The sequence below is a fragment of the Propithecus coquereli genome, unplaced genomic scaffold (assembly GCF_000956105.1).
Source record: "Propithecus coquereli isolate 6110/MARCELLA unplaced genomic scaffold, Pcoq_1.0 Scaffold3, whole genome shotgun sequence".
Lineage (NCBI taxonomy): Eukaryota > Metazoa > Chordata > Mammalia > Primates > Indriidae > Propithecus > Propithecus coquereli.
Genome location: NW_012148618.1, coordinates 12,237,115 through 12,257,222, shown reverse-complemented (window position 1 = coordinate 12,257,222; position 20,108 = coordinate 12,237,115). Strand labels below are relative to the sequence as shown.

Here is a 20,108-nt window from a genome sequence, read left to right as displayed (position 1 = left end):
ACCCAGCTAATTTTTCTATTTTTAGTAGAGATGGGGGGGTCTCGCTCTTGCTCAGGCTGGTTTGAACTCCTGAGCTGAAGTGATCCTCCCATCTCCGGCTCCCAGAGTGCCAGGATTACAGGCGTGAGCCCCCATGCCTAGCCTCTTTTAGCTATTCTTAATCCTTTGTGTTTTTATATAAATTTAAGGATCAGCTTGTCATTTTCTGTGTGTGCGCATGCACGCGCACACACACACACAGCCTGCTGGAATTTTGATGGGGGTTGTATTAGATCTATAGATCGATTGGGAAATAATTTTTTTTTTCAATTGTGGAAATAATTTTTAACATTCTCTTAAGTAGAAAGATTATATTATGAAACTTTAAAAATTATCATAAGAGAAGTCAACAGAAAGATATTATGATTGCCTTTAAAGCTTATTAATAGTTTGTTGGATTGGGAGTTTTTAAAAAATAATTTATGAGTTATTGAGTACACTGTGTGTCGGATGGTGGGCTAATTGCTCTAGGTTTTCTAAGTATTTATCCTGACTTAACCCTTTAAGTCTTTGAAGATTGCTTGTGGTATATGTTTGGATAGTTGTTTGTTCATGGTTGTGAGTAAATGTTAATTGTGAGGAGAAAGGAAAGTGGGTGTACATTTTCAAATAAAGTATATGAATTTTTATTGTGACATATGGCACTATTTCTGTATTTTGATGTTCTTCCCATCCTTTTAACTTCTGCGTTTGTGTTAGAAGGCAGTGTCTAACAAGGGCTTTATCATGCTTTCTGCAGACTAGTATCTTTTCAGTGTCTTGTGTTCTAGAAGGTCTGATTTCTCTTCTCTTTGAGAACAAGCAGGCAAGAGAAAGGGAGAATGTATTCTCTTGTAGTATTTCATCTTTAACTACTTATCTCCATTCTGTAGCCGTGCAGTCGGAGGCCCTTGTGCATGAAGACAGATTTGTTCTATGGCCTCGGAGTTGGGTGCCGGGGACGATGGCGGCTGCACTGAGCTGGCAAAGCCCCTCTATCTTCAGTACCTGGAGAGGGCCCTCCGGTTGGACCATTTCTTGCGACAAACATCAGCCATCTTCAACAGGAATATTTCTAGGTGTGTTATTCTATCTTCGCAGTATAATGTTTAACCACATTTCTGATTTCCATCATCCCTATAGATTTTAGGAGTAAAATATTTCAGGATTTTTGTTATGTTTGGTATTTTCTTTTCTTTCTTTCAAATAAAACATAGTCAACTTATTTAAAGGACCAATTTCTTCTGCAAAGTGTCCAGTTCTTCTAATCTTAAATTAGAATATTTTGCTGGGTCAGCTGTGATTTTGGATTCATCATTCTTCAATTTATAGTGATGACAGTGAAGATGGACTGGATGATAGCAATCCCTTATTGCCCCAGTCTGGGGATCCCTTAATAGAAGTTAAGGAAGAACCTCCAAATTCATTGCTTGGTGAAACTTCTGGAGCAGGCAATTCTGGAATGTTAAACACGTATTCACTGAATGGAGTTCTACAGTCAGGTCAGTGTCGTATGAGATCCTTCTTTGGACTATCAGTTATCTTGGAGCAGTCATACTTTAATTTTTTTATTGTTTATTTATACAGAATCAAAATCTGACAAGGGGAATTTATATAACTTCTCTAAGTTGAAGAAAAGCAGAAAATGGCTAAAGGTAAGGGATAATGCAGAATGTAATTCAAATAATTTACTAACATTGTTAATAGATGGGAAAGTTATCAGTCATTTTGGCATCTGGACAGATGTTTTTCCAGATGTTAGTCTTTTATACTGGATATGATTTTGTGAAGAGATTATAGAGAAAATCTGGAAGAGTCAATGAAGTCATTTTAGCAAACATTTACTGAGTACAGGTGAAGTGTTCCTTATCTGAAATGCTTGGGACCAGAAATGTTTTAGATTTTTTTTTGGATTTTGGAATATTTGCAATACATAATTAGATATCTTGGAGGTGGGACCCAAGTCTATAAACATGAATATTATTTATGTTTCATATATACCTTATACACATAGCCTGAAGGTAATTTTATTTTTCCCTTGGGAACACTGAATGAACGCTTGTTGTACACCAGTGTTTTTTTTTTTTTTTTTGAAACAGAGTCTCGCTTTGTTGCCCAGGCTAGAGTGAGTGCTGTGGCGTCAGCCTAGCTCGCAGCAACCTCAAACTCCTGGGCCCAAGTGATCCTCCTGCCTCAGCCTCCCGAATAGGTGGGACTACAGGTGCAAGCCACCATGCCTGGCTAACTTTTTGTTTCTATTTTTAGTTGACTGGCTAATTTTTTTCTATTTTTATTAGAGACGGGGGTCTTGCTCTTGCTCAGGCTGGTCTTGAGCTCCTGACCTCAAGCAGTCCTCTCACCTTGGCCTCCCAGAGTGTTAGGATTACAGGTGTGAGCCACTGCGCCTGGCCTGCACTAGTGTTTTGTTTTGCTTTTTTTTTTTTGAGACAGAGTCTTGCTCTGTTGCCTGGGCTAGAGTGCCGTGGCATCAGCCTAGCTCACAGCAACCTCAAACTCCTGAGCTTAAGTGATCCTCCTGCCTCAGCCTCCCGAGTAGCTGGGACTACAGGCATGCGCCACCACGCCCAGCCTTGCACTAGTGTTTTGACTATGACCTATATCACATGAGGTCGGGTGTGGAATTTTCCACTTGTGGCATCATGTTGGCACTCAGAAAGTTTCAGATTTTGAGGCATTTCAAAATTTCAGAATAGGGATACACAACCTGATATAAATCACTGTGGGGAAAGGGATTTAAGAAATTGATCCTTGCCCTCATAGGCTCACATTATAATCAGGATAATTAATCTGTCTTCCATCAGTGTTGATAGAGTATATCCATGTGCCAGGTACTGTTGTGGATGGGCAAGTTTCCTGCCCTGTGGAGCTTATATTCTAAAGGAGAGAGGCAATGAGTAAGCCTATAAACAAATAAATACAGGTTCTTTAAAGAGGTAACATTTCAACTGATTTATAAATGATCAGAGAGAACCATGTTAAGGTCTAAGGTAATAGCATTTCAATCAACAGAAACAACTGTCCTTAGGAAAGAAGCAACTCAGTATGTTTAGGGGAGAAAGGAAGGCTATATGGCTGGAACACAGTGAATGAGGAGGATGGTAGAAGGTGATGTTAGAGAATATGATCACATACGGCCTTGCGTACCAAATTGAGGAATTTGTATTTTACTCTAAGTTATAGTTGTAAGCTCTTGGAATGTTTATAAGCAGACGAGTGGTATAATCTCATTTACACTCTTAAAGATTATTGTCAGTGGCCAAACTCAATTGAGGATAGTATTTCTTCTGTTGAAACTAATTATTTCTCTATTTTATACTTTTTCTGTGAAGAATTCAAAGCAATTTAAATCCTTCATTATTATCACTAGGCCCTTTAAAAGGCTCGTGTGTCAGTAAGACTTTAGGCTGTTGGGTATGCAGAAATTGTTATGCTTAGCTATCTTATTTTGAAAAATTGAGTTATAATTCACTTGCCATAAAATTCACCTTTTTAAAGTGTACAATTTAGTGGTTTTTAAATATATTCACAAAGTTGTACAGCCATTACCACAGTCTAATTTTAGAACATTTTTAACACCCTAAAATGAATCCTATACCTATTAGCAGTCACTCTTCATTCTCTACTTTCCTCAGCCATTGTCAACCACTAATCTGTTTTTTGTCTTATTGATGGGCCTATATTGAACATTTCATATAAATTAAATCATATGTGGCCTTTCGTGACTGGCTTATTTCCCCTGAGCAAAATGTTTTCAAGATTCTTCATGTTGTAGCCCCCATTAGTGCTTCATTCCTTTTTATGGCTGAATAATACTAATCTCTTCTTATCTGGATATACCATATTTTGTTTATCTATTCATCAATTAGTGGATATTTGGGTTGTTTCTCATTTTTTAGCCTTAATAGCTTGCTTTCTATATTCCTTCATACCCTATCAGTAGTTTTTTTGTTTTGTTTTGATTTTTTGCCTTGGTATTTGACATTTAGTTAGAATATCTTATGTATAGTGTAAGTACTTAGAGCAATTTAGCCTTTTTGCTGTTTATAGCATATCCCATACTTTGGTGCACTTTAATTTGTGCTCACTAGATTTAATTAATATCCTATGTTTTTCAGTTGAATTGATAAAGTGTGTAACAAGGGAAATTGGGGATGGGTGCAGTGGCTCACACCTGTAATCCTAGCACTCTGGGAGGCCGAGGTGAGAGGATTGCATGAGCTCAGGAGTTTGAGACCAGCCAGAACAAGAGTGAGATCCCGGCCCGGCGCGGTGGCTCACGCCTGTAATCCTAGCACTCTGGGAGGCCGAGGTGGGTGGATTGTTTGAGCTCAGGAGTTCGAAACCAGCCTGAGCAAGAGCGAGACCTTGTCTCTACTAAAAATAGAAAGAAATTAATCGGACAACTAAAAATATATAGGAAAAAAAAAATTAGCCGAGCATGGTGGCGCATTCGTGTAGTCCCAGCTACTCGGGAGGCTGAGGCAGAAGGATTGCTTGAGCCCAGGAGTTTGAGGTTGCTGTGAGCTAGATGGCATTCTAGCCCGGGCAACACAGTGAGACACTGTCTCAAAAAAAAAAAAAAAAAGAGTGAGATCCCGTCTCTACTAACAATAGAAAAATTAGCCAGGTGTTGTGGTGAGCACCTGTGTAGTCCCAGCTACTTGGGAGGCTGAGGCAAGAGGATTGCTTGAGCCCAGGAGATTGAGGTTGATTGCTGTTAGCTAGGCTGACGCCACAACACTCTAGCCCGGGCAACAGAGGGAGACTGTCTAAAAAAACAAAATAAAACGAGGGAAATTGGAATGACTGTCTTAGCTGTTTTTGTTGTTTTTTGGGATCTGGAAAAAAAAATGCTTAGATTATAAACAGAATGCTTCACAGCAAAAGTTATATTTCTATTTTTGTCCTTTTTCAGAGCATTCTGCTAAGTGATGAGTCTAGTGAGGCAGATTCTCAGAGTGAAGACGATGATGATGAAGAAGAACTCAATCTCAGCAGAGAAGAACTTCACAACATGCTTCGACTGCATAAATACAAGAAACTTCACCAAAATAAGTATAGTAAAGACAAGGAGGTGAGAGTTTCTGGAGAAAGACCTTCACACTGGGTACTCACTCTCTGATTTATAGTCATTAGGGATACATCATTTTAACTGTATATTTCGTTAGTGGTGGTTGTTAATAGCTTCATTGAGATATAATTCACGTACACTGAGATCATAGATTAATTTACGTTTTAAATCATGGAATTCACTGATTTTTAGTATATTCTTGGAGTTGTATTGCTATCATCATTGTCTAATTCCAGAACACATCACCCTATAAAAAAACCCTCTATACCCCTCAGCTGGTGCCCCTTATTTTCTTCATCCCACTAAGCACCAGGCAGCCACCAGTCTACTCTCTGTTTCTAGAAATGTGCCCATTCTGGACATTTCATATAAACAGCACAACATGTGATTCTTTATGTCTGGCTTCTCTCAGTGTAATGTTTTCAAGGTCCATCCATGTTGTAGCATGTATTAGTACTTCGTTCCTTTTTATTGCCAAATATTCTATTATGTTTGTACCATATTTTGTTTATCCATTGTTCAGTTGATGAACTTTTGAGTATTATGAATAATGCTACTATGAAGATTTGTGTAGAAGTTTTGTGTGGACCTGTGTTTTCATTTCTCTTGATGATATACTTAGCAAAGGAATTGCTGGGTCATATGGTAATTTCATGCTTAACCTTTTGAGGAGCTGTCAGAATGTTTACATTGTAGTGGTTGCTTCTTAATGCAGAACTCCCTTTCTTCACACACTAACATTAAAACTATAATAGTTTTAAGTGATAACTATTTGAACACTGTCACCAAAGCCTTCTGATTTTTTCCACAAGTATTGCACGTTGTACATAATGATCAACAGCATATTTGAACACCTAATAATTTTCCAGCAATTACTTTATGTCCAAAGTTAGTTCAGGGGGCTTTGAATAATAGGCTGAAGCTTATCAACCTATAGAAGTGATAAACAGAATAACTGACCATTTTGATTCAGGCAGAATTCCTTCCTAAAGGTCAGTGCTAAGGCACTTGGTAATCCAAATATTTGCTTGTTTTTTAAATTCAAGTAAAACATCCGTAGAGGACAGTTTGCAGACATTAAGTATTTAACTTGATGAATGTTCATTTAATTTTGACCTTTGACACAGGAGCTAGTAATAGTACTCCATGTTGCTCTTTCATCTTTGTTTCAGACCTTGAATAATTCATTTGGCTATAATCCAGGAAAGAGATTCAACAGTGGAGTACCTAATTTTAATTTATATTCATATTTATGCATTAGTAATAAGTGAGACAAAATTAATGAGAGATTTAGGGGTAGATTTAAGTGAAGTGCTTGAATGGATTTGCCACTTCCTGCATGAGAAAAATCATTCATATGTTAGAATTCTGGCAATGTAGGCACTATCCATAATAATAGCAGACTGTGTTAGTGGGAAATGAGGAGAGAAGAAACTTGAAAGAGTCAAGAATTGGGATGATTGGTGACTACTTAAAGCAAGTGTAAAACTAAGAGCCAGAATAGCAAGCATCAGGAGCCTTAGTAAATCTGAGGACCTATCGGTAATAGAAGTATGGGTTATTTCTTGTTGAGAAATTTCCAAGGGAATACTTTCCTATAAGGAATTAATTGTATCTCTCAAATGTATGTAATTGTAAGTAAATATTCTGGTAGAAATTCAGAAGCACGAAGAGTTTTCCTTTCTTTAATTATTTCCAGTAACTTGTCCTGTGCATAGCAGTTGAACTCATTTTGTTTTTAAGTTAAAGAAATAATTTCCTTTAACGGACTAAATTCTGTGGGAAGAATACTGTGTTTAAGAGCGATGATTTCTTCTGGCTCAGCTTTCTGTAGTAAAGATGATTTGAAGGCTGTGCTGTAAAACACAGACAGACCCATCATGGTCTTTGCCTGCTTCAGTTGCAGCAATATCAGTACTACAGTGCAGGCCTGCTCTCCACACATGACCCTTTCTATGAGCAACAGCGGCACCTACTTGGACCTAAAAAAAAGAAATTCAAGGAGGAAAAGAAACTTAAAGGTGAGCATGTTGAACTGTCTTCCATATTTATTCATTCTTAGTTTCAGAATTGTGTGTGGCTTGCTAGTGTGTTTGGACTTTATGTATAATCCATATGGTAGAAATTTGCTTTATCTGAAAAACCCTAGTCTCCCCTTTCTAATTAGTAGTAAGTACAGTTGTCCCTTGGTATCCATGGGGGATTAGTTCAAGGCCCACCCCCAGCAGATATCAAAATCCAGGGATGCTCAAGTCCCTTATATTAAATGGTGTAGTATTTGCATACAACCTGTGCACATCCTCCCATATACTTTATTTTTTATTTTTTTTGAGACAGAGTCTCATTCTGTTGCCCCGGCTAGAGTGCTGTGGCATCAGCTCACAGCAACCTCAAACTTCTGGGCTCAAGCAATCCTACTGCCTCAGCCTCCCGAGTAGTTGGGACTACAGGCATGTGCCACCATGCCCGGCTGATTTTTTCTCTCTATATATATTTTTTAGTTGTCCAGATCATTTCTTTCTAGTTTTTAGTAGAGACGGGCTCTCACTCTTCCTCAGGCTGGTCTCGAACTCCTGACCTTGAGCGATCTACCCGCCTTGGCCTCCCAGAGTGCTAGGATTACAGGCATGAGCCACCGCGCCCGGCCCTCCCATATACTTTAAATCATATCTAGATTACTTAAAATACCTAATACAATGTAAATGCTGTGTAAGTAGTTGTTATACTGTTTTATTTATTTATTTGAGACAGAGTCTCACTCTGTTGCCCGGGCTAGAGTGCCGTGGCATCATCGTAGCTCACAACAACCTCAAACTCCTTGGCTCAAGTGATCCTTCTGCCTCAGCCTCCCAAGTAGCTGGGACTACAGGCATGCACCACCATGCCCGGCTAATTTTTTCTATGTATTTTTAGTTGTCTGGCTAATTTCATTCTATTTTTAGTAGAGATGGGGTCTCGCTCTTGCTCAGGCTGGTCTCGAACTCTTGACCTCGAGCGATCCACCCGCCTAGGCCTCCCAGAGTGCTAGTGTTACACTGTATTGTTCAGGGAATAATGACAAAAGTCTGTGCATGTTTAGTACAGATACAACCATTCATTTTTTTCCCCCAAATATTTCTCATCCTCTGTTGGTTAAATATATGGTTGCAGAACCCACGGATCTGGAGGGCTGGCTGTATTATTAACCTCATTTCATATTTGGGTTATGGTCTTTTCTAGAATTAGAAAGACTTAAGAACCACAGATTCCTAGCTAAACGTTTCAGCAAATTATTTTATTCCTTTTTTCTTCTACATGCTCTGCAAATGTTGAAAATGTTCTGAGATAGGAGAATATTGGTTATGCATGGGAAAGTATGAAAAGTAACTCAATGTGTTAGGAGTAAGTTATAATTGCTGCTGTTTCAGGTGATTTGAAATAGATCACCTCCTGATGATCGTGTGTGGTGTTTGTTTGCATACTTGCCAGGAAATGCCCTTTCCTCTCTTGCTGAGTTCAGAGCAGTTGGAAATTAGGAAGAAAACATGATGGAAAAAATTTGAACTATCTATGTAAGGCAGATTTTATTCCTCTGAAAGTATGGACTCTGCTCAGAAAGACACTTTTTGGTCTTCTTCACTTTTTCCCACTTGCTGATTGTTTATCTCTGTGTTTTTTCTTCCTCCATACCTTCCTACCAACCCAAATTAAGTTTTTGTTCCATGTATGATTTTTCTCCTGCAAGTCTTAGTGTCATATCAATTAATACTTTTTTTTAGCCACTTTATACAGCCGCCAGGTAGAAATAAGATTTCTTTCTTATGACTATTTTTTATTGTTATTTTTAATTTTTTTACAAGGAACCTTTTCACCAGGATTTTTTTTTTTTTGATACAAGAGTCTCACTCTGTTACCCTGGGTAGAGTGCAGTGGCATCATCGTAGCTCACTGCAGCCTCCAACCCCTAGGCTCAAGCAATCCTCCTACCTCAGTCTCCTGAGTAGCTGGGACTAGAGGCACATACCATGATGCCTGGCTAATTTTTGTATTTTTGGTAGAGATGGGGTCTCACTCTTGCTCATGCTGGTCTCGAAGTCCTGAGCTGAAGCAATCCTCCCGCCTCAGCCTCCCAGAGTGCTGGGATTATAGACATGAGCCACCACGCCCGACCAGATTTTTGCGTTTTTTTTTTGGTTTTTTTGTTTTTTTTTTTTTTGAGACAGAGTCTAACTTGCCTGGGCTAGAGTGCCGTGGCATCAACCTAGCTCACAGCAACCTCAGACTCCTGGGCTCAAGTGATCCTCCTGCCTCAGCCTCCCAGGTAGCTGAGACTACAGGCACGTGCCACCATGCCCAGCTAATTTTTTTCTATTTTTAGTTGTTTGGCCAATTTCTTTCTGTTTTTAGTAGAGACGGGGTCTCGCTCTTGCTCAGGCTGGTCTCGAACTCCTGAGCTCAAAGAAATCTGTCCGCCTCGGCCTCCCAGAGTGCTAGGATTATAGGCGTGAGCCACCACGCCCAGCCCAGATTTTTGTTTTTGTACAGTACAAATTAATCAATTTAAAACAGTTACAAAAAAACACAGCAAAATAGAGATTATCTTTAGAGTTATTAGTGCTTTGTTAAAGACCAGGTAGGATTGGAGGGTAAGAAATGGTATAGGGTAGCGGGAGCACCTGACTGGCTCTGAAGCTTTAGATATACAGTACAGTTGATTACATATTAATCTCATGACTATCACTTGAGCCTGTGGTACTTCATAAACCTCCTTCCCTCCTATTGAGTTAAAAAGAAATTGGATTCTCAGGTTTTATGCTATATTTCTCTTTCATGTAAACAGAGGAAGTGTCCACTGTTCTTTTCTAGGTTGGTGAGATCTTCCTCTTGGAATATTGATGGGCCTGATTAGATAAAGGGATAAATGTTGCCAGTCTCAGGTGGAATAAGGAAAGAACCTTGAATTTTCTAAAAATGATAAAGTTACTTTGTGACTATCTCCCGTGGTAGGGGAGAAATACAACCTTGTTAGCATCTGTTTCCTTTGCAGCCAAGTTGAAAAAAGTGAAGAAAAAAAGAAGAAGAGATGAAGAACTTTCCTCTGAAGAATCCCCTCGTCGTCATCACCACCAGACCAAAGTCTTTGCCAAGTTTTCTCATGATGCACCTCCCCCTGGCACCAAGAAAAAGCACTTATCCATTGAGCAGCTTAATGCTCGTCGCAGGAAAGTATGGCTCAGCATTGTGAAAAAGGAACTCCCAAAGGTAAGTGAATGGCTTTAGTAGAGGGGGATGTGGATAATATTTTCTCTCCTTATCCTCTAAGGAGAAGCTATGACAGCTAGATACCTATATAAATAGGGATTCAGAAAGGAAACTAATCTGTTGGAATTAAGAGAATTCTGAGTAGTACTCTTGTTTTATTAACTGTTTTTTCTAGAATTTGATCAGAATTCACAACAGAGTTATTGTCTGATGCTCCTTGGCCAGAAAAATGGAAGGAAACCTCTTAGAGGAAGGAATGTAGTTTTCTTAAAAATAGCAGTACAGATTTGACAGCAAATTGATAGGTGATAATAGAGAAAACTAAACTAAAAAGGAGATGATATGTTTCTTACAAAATTTATGAACACTTGAAAGTTGCAAATAATTACAGGCACTAGAAATAAATGTGAATGATTTAAAAGAAACATGTATAAACATTCTTTTTACTCTTTTTGTTTGGTTTTGATAGCATTTCATTTTGATGCAATTTCAAAATTAAAAGTTGCAAGAATAGTGCATGGAACGTTCATATGCCCTTTACTAAGATTCGCCGATGTTTTGTATCATACCCTTAATGATGAATTGCATTTAATGCTGATACGAGCAAGATATTTCATTATAAATTAGATATTTCATAATCATGATATTTTATGAATTTAGACAAGTTGATACTGAAGTCCATATGGATAAAGTCAGTATGCAAGAGTAGCTAGGGAAGAATTGAAAAAGCCCTACCAAACATTAAAACATACTACAATTTGTACACAGTGGCTCACTCCTGTAATCCCAACACTTTGAGAGAGGCCAAGGTGGGAGGATCACTTGAGTCCAGAGTACAAGGATACAGTGAGCTATGATCATGCCACTGCACTTCAGCCTGGGTGAGACCTTGTCTCAAAAAAACACACACACACACAAAAAAAACCCCAAAACCTCTATAATTAAAAAATGTGGTACTGGCAGATGAATAAGGAAATTAGACCTGTAGCATAAACTGGTGGAGTGGTGCTGGGAAAACTGGGTAGCAATTAGCAAAAAACATTCTTTGGAATGCTTTTTGGAAAAAGATAAAATTAGATCTGTATCTCACACGTATACTCCATATGGTTTAGGGATCTCAGAATGTAAAAAAATATGAAACCATAAAAATACTAGAAAAAAATGTGATTGCATTCCCATGTAAACTTTGTATAAGAAAAGAATTTCTAATTATGACTCAGTGTCTAGCAGAAATAAAAAAAATATTGATAGATTTGACTATATAAAAATGAATTTTTTCACAACAAAAAAATCAAAAGATAACATAAATTGGGAGAAATTATTCACATTGTATGTCACAGTCAAAGGGCTATTATCTAATATTAATATATAAAGAACCCTTAAAAATGAAGGGACAAAGGATCACATACTCAGTAGGCAGATGGAAAAAAGATAGGAATAGACAATTCACAAAGAAAGTTATGAAAATGGCCCTGAAACATAGGAAAAAGGTTCAGAATCTTTAATTGATGTACCACAAATTAAAATAACACCTAGATACTCTGTCACCTATCAAACTGGCAAAAATTTAAAAGTGCATCAACATGTTCTGTTAAAGAGGCTGTGGGGAAACAGGTACTCTCGTACATTGCTGGTTGGAAACTTGGCCATACCTTCTCATAAACACATGCACTTAGGTTTTGACTCAACACTCCCGATTCTGTGAATCTACCCTGAAAATAAACCTCCAAGATATAAAAATACAGGTACATAAGGTTATTCATTGTAGCATTATTCGTAATTGCAAAAGAAGGAAAACAACCTGAATGCTCATGCGTGAGAGAGTGCTTGAATGAAGCTATGCTTTAAAGCTACACAGTAGAGTATTACGCAGCTGTTAGAAAGAAGAAAGACTCTCTTTGAACTGATGTGGATTAATTTCTAGGATATACTGTTAAGTGAAAAAAAGCAAAGCATAAATGAGGATTTATATTATGTTATCCTTCATGTAAGAAAAAAGGGAATATAAGAAAATACCTAACATATCTGCTTATTCATGCAAAAGAAATTTAAGAAGATTAACCTAAAAATTAAAGTGATTGGAAAAGGATTAAAAAAAGAATGGGAAAAATGGGAACAGGGTCACAGGAATGAGGAGGGAATCTTTGTGTGTAAGCATGCTCCAGATATATTGCAAGTTCAGTTCCAGACCATTACAATAAAGTGAGTCACACAAATTTTATTGGTTTCCTAGTGCATACTAAAGTTATGTTTACACTATAATGTGGTCTATTAAGTGCGCGACAGCATTATGTCTACAAAATCAATATATATATTTTAATTAAAAAATACCTTATTGCTAACAAGGCTGACACAGAGACACTAAGTGAGCACATGCTGTTGGAAAAATGGCACCAATAGACTTGCCTGATGCAGAGTTGCCACAGTCTTGAAGTTGTAAACAGTGCATATCAGTTGGGTGTAGTAGCTCATGCCTGTAGTCCTAACCCTTTGGGAGGCTGAGACAGAGGATCACTCAAGGCCAGGAGTTCGAGACCAGCCTGAACAACATAGTAAGACCCTGTTTCTACAAAAGATAAAACAATTAGCTGGGTATCGTAATGTGTGCCTGTAGAGTTTGAGGAGTGTGAGGGCCTAGAAGCAATGATACCCCAGAAGCCGTGAGGATACTTTTGCTTAGATCTTGGTTTCCAAAAACTCTTTAAATTCACCAGTGAAAGGAACCAGGTTTCCCTGGATAAATAGTTTATGCCACCAATGTATAGGAAAAATATAAGATTAGTGTGAAACATTTTGTGGTGTCAGAAAGTAAGGCAGTGCTCAAATAAAGATAGGGGATTGTCAAAGGAACACAGAGGCCAACCGAAAGGAGTTCCTAATGGCCAAAGCTAGAACAGTATGGGCAACAAAAAAATAATGATAGTATTGGACTTCAGCCTTTAGAATAAAAGAAATATTCATGAATCCATACTGTTATAAATAAATAATTGAATAAGTAAATAGGTGAAGTAGAAGAACATCTTTTTTTTACAGTAGAATTCCAATTAATATATGTAGAAGAAAAGAGGGAAGTAGAGAATCATCATTAGGCAAACATTGAGTAATAATTGTTGGAGACCAGATCCACTGATGAATGCTAAAATTAGAGGGCAAAAGTTAGAGGAGAAACAGGATTTGCATAGACTCAAAGCATTTACTCCAGCGTATGTATTAGCACAAAAGAAAAGATGGTAATGATAGTGGTGAAAATTGGCAGAAAGCACCTTAACCAAGTGATCAAAGTAAGCATCCCTAATATAAATTTTAATGTCATTAACTCTTTGATGTGATGCACTGAGGACACATCATTTCTCTGATACTCTTGCCAAAAATGCATAACCTTATTCCATCATGAGAAAATACCAGAAAATCCCCAATTGGGAGTCATTCTACAGAATAACTTGAGTGATACTCTTCAGAAGTGTCGAGGATATGAAAGAGAAAGATTGAAGAAATACTATGGATCTGAAGAGACTAAGGAGAAAACCAGCCAAATGCAATGTGGTATGCTGCCTAAGATTCTGGAACAGTAAAAGAATGTCAGTGGAAAAATTGTTGATGGTCAAATAAGACCTTTAGTTAATAATATTGTACCAATGTTAATTTCCTTTTCTTAATAATTATACTGTAGTTAGTGTAAGATGTTGAAATTAAGAAAGCAAGAGGGGATTTCCAAGAACTCTGTACAGTGTTTGCAATTTTTCTGTAAGTCTAAAGTTAGTTTAAGCCTGCCACAGTGGTACACATTTGTAGTCCCAGCTATTCAGGATCTGAGGCAGGAGGATTGCTTGAGTCCAGGAGTTTGAGTACAGCCTAGGTAACATAGCAAGATCTTATCTCTTAAAAAAAAATTCAAAATAAAAAAATTCTAAATATATTGCAAGGATATGCCATATATACTTTACTCATATTTAGCAAATGGTTGCCTTATTAACTTTTTTTTTTTTTTTTGGAGACAAAGTCTTACTTTGTCAACCTGGCAGGAGTATGGCGGCATTGTCATATAGCTCAGTGCGACCTCAAAATCCTGGGCTCAAGTCATCCTCCTGCCTCAGCCTCCTGAATAGCTGGGACTACAGGCACATGCCACCATGCCTGCCTAATTTTTGTATTAATATTTTTGGTAGAGGTGGTGTCTTGCTCTTGCTGAGGCTGGTCTTGAACTCCTGACTTCAAGCAATCCTCCCACCTTGGCCTTCCAAAGTGCTAGGATTATAGGCATGTGCCACCGTGCCCAGCCCTCATTAACTTTTGTTATATACATGCATACATTTTTTTTCCTCAACCATTTTTAGAGTTAGAGACTTTGTGCTACACTTACTCCTAGTACTTGAGTGTGTATTTCCTAAGGAAAAGGACGTTCTCTTATATAGAAAGCAGAGTGCATTATAAAGATTAGGAATTTAACAGTGACATAATACCATTATCTGATCCATAGTTCATAGTAAAATTTCATCAGTCGTCTCAATAATGTCCCTTATAGCTTTTTTCCTTCTGATTCAATCCTCCAGGATCCAGCCTAGGACTACGTGTTGCATGTATTTGTCAAGTCTCTTTAATCTTGTTTAATCTGAAATAGTTGCTCAGCCTTTGTCTTTTATACATTGTTATCTTTGAATAGCATCATGCCTGTTATTTCGTAGGATGTTTCTAAATTTGGGTTTGTCTAATATTTCATCATGATTAGATTTGGACTATGCATTTTTGGCAGGATTACCACAGGAATGATGTATCCTTCTAGATATACTGCATCTGATGACATATGGTGTATCTGTCCTAATATTGATGATACTATCTTTGGCCCCTTGGTGTAGTGGTAGTTTACTACTGTAAAATTGAAGTTTTTTTCCATAGCAATTAAGAAGTATTTCTGGAGAGGTAGTTTATGTATGAGCATTCTTGATGGTAAAATTATGGGAAAACCTGTTTAGTACCTGATGAAGAGGCTTCTAATGATGCCTTTTCAACGGTAAGAATTGACTTTTCAATACGAATATTTACGGTTCTTGGCTTTAAAGTGACAATAGCTACTTAAGAATTCAAGGAAATTTTCGATAAAAGGCTCAAAGGTTTCCCTAAGCAGACAGTCTGAGGTGGAAACATTATAGAAATGGCTTTCACACCCTCTGTGTAACTTTGAATCCCTTGTTTCTTCAGCGTCAGGAAGACAGCTCTTTAATAGAGAGCCACTCTACTCTGCCTCTTCTGTGTCTTCTCTCACGTCAGATAGCCATCATGGGAAGTGAGATTTCTCTATTGACCTTTTTTTTTTTTTTAAGCTCGAGTAGAAGACACAAATAGCTGGAAAATGGGTTGTGGGCTGCTGGGTCCTCTTGTGTTAAGTCTGCCTTTGAATTTTTTATTGTAGCTGAAGCTTAAGTGGTAGCAGAAATTGATTAATAGTGACAGGAGGCCCTGGCTGGAGATGGGCCTATAATCACAACCTGGGAGACTATTTTACCTTTCTCGTAATGATTCCTGTATCTGAGTGCCCTGTTCTCTCAGCTTTGTAGATCGGCCTGGAAAGCTATGTGTTTTAATCAGGATGGTGCTAAGGTTTGGGTATGTCACGTTTTCCAGTCCACTTAAAGCCTTATATATAACTTAAATTCTTTCCAAAAGTATACAGAAGGTTCTATTTAAGGTAGCTGCAATACTAGCTTATTCTTCTTAATGCTTCTTTAGGAGCCTATGTATAATGCTGAGATAGTACAATCTGGATGATTTTTATCTTACATATATGCCTGGCTTGACATTTTCTTTTGTTTTTTATTTTGACATTTTATTTTCCCACCCTGTAGGAATTGAATAAAAGACAATGTCAGTCTACATAATGTTATTTCAAAAATTAATCCTAAATGAAATATTATTTTAAATATTTTAGGCCAACAAGCAGAAAGCTTCAGCTCGTAACCTGTTTCTCACCAATAGCCGGAAGGTAAAATTGTAGTTTTAAATTTTCCATTTCATGTTTTGCTGGAATATCTATTCTCTAAGAAATGATGCTGTGAATTTCTTCCCTTAGAGGGAACTAATACAATTTCCTTTCAGAGTTATTTTGAGGATCAGAGGATAAAGTTACTAGTTGCATTTCCCTGCACTAGTTATGCAACCTCTTTTCTCATTTATAAAATGAGGATTATGATAGTATCAACTTCATAGGGTTTCTGTGAGGAATAAATTAGTTTAATATATGTTAAAAAGGTGCTGAACATATAATAAGTGGTGATGGCTATTATCATTAATGTGTGTGATAACACTTTGTAACTTCCTAGCACATCTTAGGGCCTTCTTAGTCATTATACTTTGTTTCATCTTCTAAAGTGATAGATGTGGACAGATTTCGTATACCTGATAATACTGCAGGGTCTGGGTCATATTACTATACAGGGACATTAATCAAGTTGGGAGAGAAAGAGATGTGGCCATAGGATTACTACTTGTACCAAACAGATTAAGAAATGATGTAGTTTAGAGTCCATGGAGAACCATCCTCTGATATTGGGTCTGCCCTATTGTGATGATGATGTTGTTTGCAGCTTGCCCACCAGTGCATGAAGGAGGTGCGTCGAGCTGCCTTGCAGGCCCAGAAAAACTGTAAGGAGACCTTGCCTCGTGCCCGCCGTCTCACCAAGGAGATGCTTCTATACTGGAAGAAATATGAGAAGGTAGAGAAGGAGCACCGCAAACGTGCAGAAAAGGAAGCTTTGGAACAGCGGAAGTTGGATGAGGAAATGCGGGAGGTAAGGCAAAAGCATAAAATTTTGAAAATCCTAATTACTACAGCCACATCAAGTGATTGGCTTGCAATTTGAAAATTATAGGCCGGGCGCGGTGGCTCACGCCTGTAATCCTAGCACTCTGGGAGGCCGAGGCGGGTGGATCGTTTGAGCCCAGGAGTTGGAGGTTGCTGTGAGCTAGGATGAAGCCACGGCACTCTAGCCCGGGCAACAGAGTGAGACTCTGTCTCAAAAAAATAAAAATTAAAATTAAAAAAAAAAAAATTGTACATCTAACCAATGAAACTGTCAAAAAATTTTTAGGCTTAACTCAAAGGTAGAGATTTTAGTCCATTGAACTAATTTTGTTTTTATTCTTTTGGTAAGGCCCTCCTGTTGAGCTTTGCCTCTTTTCTTCTACACTATCTTCCTCTATTCTCTGCAGCCTTATTCTTCAACAAAAACGCATGAGTAAAAGAAAAAGAAAGCATCTTATAGTTCATCTTGGCTTGTTTCCAGATGCTGGCTATAGTTTTGATTTATTTTTTTGTGACAGAGTCTTGCTCTGTTGCCCGGGCTAGAGTGCTGTGGCGTCAACCTCATTCACAGCAACTTCAAACTCCTGGGCTCAAGCAGTCCTCCTGCCTCAGGCTCCTGAGTAGCTGGGACTACAGATGCACACCACCACACCCAGCTAATTTTTTCTGTTTTTAGTTGTCCAGCATTTTGTTTTCTATTTTTAGTAGAGACAGGGTCTCACTCTTGCTCAGACTGGTCTCAAACTCTGGAGCTCAAGCAGTCCTCCTGCCTTGGCCTCCCAGAGTACTAGAATTACAAGCTTGAGCTGCCATGCCTGGCCTGTAGTTTTTTGTGTTTTTTTTTTTTTTTTTTGAGACAGAGTCTCACTCTCTTGGTGAGTGCTGTGGCATTAGCCTAGCTCACAGCAACCTCAAACTCCTGGGCTCAAGCAATCCTACTGTCTCAGCCTCCCGAGTAGCTGGGACTACAGGCACACGCCACCATGCTCGGCTAATTTTTTCTATATATTTTTAGCTGTCCAATTAATTTCTTTCTATTTTTGGTAGAGATGGGGTCTCCCTCTTCCTCAGGCTGGTCTCGAACTCCTGAGCTCAGAATGATCCGCCCGCCTCGGCCTCCCAGAGTGCTAGGATTACAGGCGTGAGCCACCGCGCCCAACCTGGCCTGTAGTTTTGATTTGTTGGATATTAAGGGTTAGATCCAAAATTTAGGGCCAGATAGGGACAGCGGATGATTAGACTGGTTTTCTGAGACCCACCCCCCCACATACTTTACTGTTTTAATTTGTAGCCACTATTATTGCTAAACCTGATGTCAGCTGATCTAGGCTGTGTATATTGTTGAGGGAAGCAAGAGGAGAGAACAAGGGGGCAAAATCATTATATTGCCATTTGTAAAACAGTTAAGAAAAATGGAAGGAAAGTGGAAGTTTAAAGAAAGAAGGGAATCAGTGGTTTGGATGATGTTTTCTTTCAGATATAGCTAGTAAGTTTTGTCAGAGTACAGCTTTGGAGCCTCTTCTAAACTCTTGATCTTCCCTTCATTATCATGGCTTTGAGGATAAAGATGGATTTTGCTCAGTTCTATTAAGTCCCTTGAGTAACTTGTATCTTTGCATGTAAGATGAATGTATTACTGAGTTAGTGTAAACATTTGATGCTGTTGGGACTACTTAACTCACTGAGTTTAGGGGCATTTGAAAATTTTATCTTTTTATTTTTTTTCTTCCCACCCCCCCCCTGAGAATTTTAAATTTTTAAGTGGCTTACTTTATAATCTAGATTTGTGAGACCTAGATTCTCTCAATTTTGTTGATAGCTGATTGATAGGAATTTCATCTGTGGTTATGCTGATTTGTGTGTCTTTCTTTTAACTTTTGAAATAAAACTTTGCTGGCCAAACATGGCGGCTCACACCTGCAATCCTAGCACTCTGGGAGGCCGAGGTGGGAGGATCGCTTGAGCTCAGGAGTTCGAGATCAGCCTGAGCAAGAGTGAGACCCTGTCTTTACTAAAAATAGAAAAAATTAGCTGGACAGAAATAGAAAGAAAAAAATTAGCTGGGCATGGTGGCACGCACTTGTAGTCCCAACTACTCAGGAGGCTGAGACAGGAGGATTGCTTGAGCCCAGGAGTTTGAAGTTGCTGTGAGCTAGGGTGATGCCATGGCACTCTAGCCCGGGTGACAGAGTGAGACTCTGTCTTAAAAAAAAAAAAAAAAAAAAAAAAAATTAAAAAAAAATTTACATTGCTCATTAAACATGTGGCGGTTAACTACTTTAAGGTGTTATTCGTTTTTTCTTAATTGTTTTACTTTAGAAAGTTTTTCTTGATAGCACCTTAGCTTTAACTCATGAACATCCATTAAGAGAAAAACTTCTTGACATGTCACATTATGTGTTTAAAGAAACAAAAAGAGAAAAACTTTAATTTTCTCTTGTTCTCTCTCAGATTTTCTTCTAATTAGAATCTGGCTCAAATGCTATAAAGCCTTAAAGAGAAAGGGTAATTTTATGTAGCATACTGGTTTGTAAAATATACTTTTGGACTTTTGTCCTTTTTTGCTGTTTTCCTTATTTTATTATTTTTCTTATGGGGAGGTAGAAGGATAAATCAAGTATATACTTCATATGAATTTTATTCTAAAATAGTTATTCAAAACAATTACTTTAACTTCGTATTTATAGAGTGTGCTATATTCCATATAATTTGGCCTTTTGGATTATTTTGTTTATTCATTTTATTGTTTATCTTAAGAATAATTTTATTTATTGACATAGTGATAATTTTTCTTACCTGGTTATTTCAGAGGCAATTTTAATTTAGCTTTCTCACATTAAAAAAAAATGCACACACATAATCAGTCTTTATTCATGTTTTGTAGCTATTATAATTACAGATGAACTGTAAATTGTTTTGCGGGAAGAAAAAGAAAGCATCTTATAGTTCATCTTGGCTTGT

General features: G+C 37.9%; 1 protein-coding gene across 1 annotated transcript in view; it reads left to right on the top strand.

Moving 5' to 3' along the window:
- The window catches only part of INO80 (INO80 complex subunit), a 145,860-nt gene that overhangs the window by 23,528 nt on the left and 102,224 nt on the right, over window positions 1-20,108 (top strand). The window contains exons 2-9 of the mRNA XM_012649123.1: window positions 912-1,097; window positions 1,351-1,520; window positions 1,606-1,673; window positions 4,955-5,113; window positions 7,011-7,131; window positions 10,137-10,351; window positions 16,275-16,328; window positions 16,930-17,133. Coding sequence (XP_012504577.1) covers window positions 955-1,097; window positions 1,351-1,520; window positions 1,606-1,673; window positions 4,955-5,113; window positions 7,011-7,131; window positions 10,137-10,351; window positions 16,275-16,328; window positions 16,930-17,133 — 1,134 coding nt within the window. The 5' untranslated portion in view covers window positions 912-954. The remainder of the gene's footprint in view (window positions 1-911; window positions 1,098-1,350; window positions 1,521-1,605; window positions 1,674-4,954; window positions 5,114-7,010; window positions 7,132-10,136; window positions 10,352-16,274; window positions 16,329-16,929; window positions 17,134-20,108) is intronic.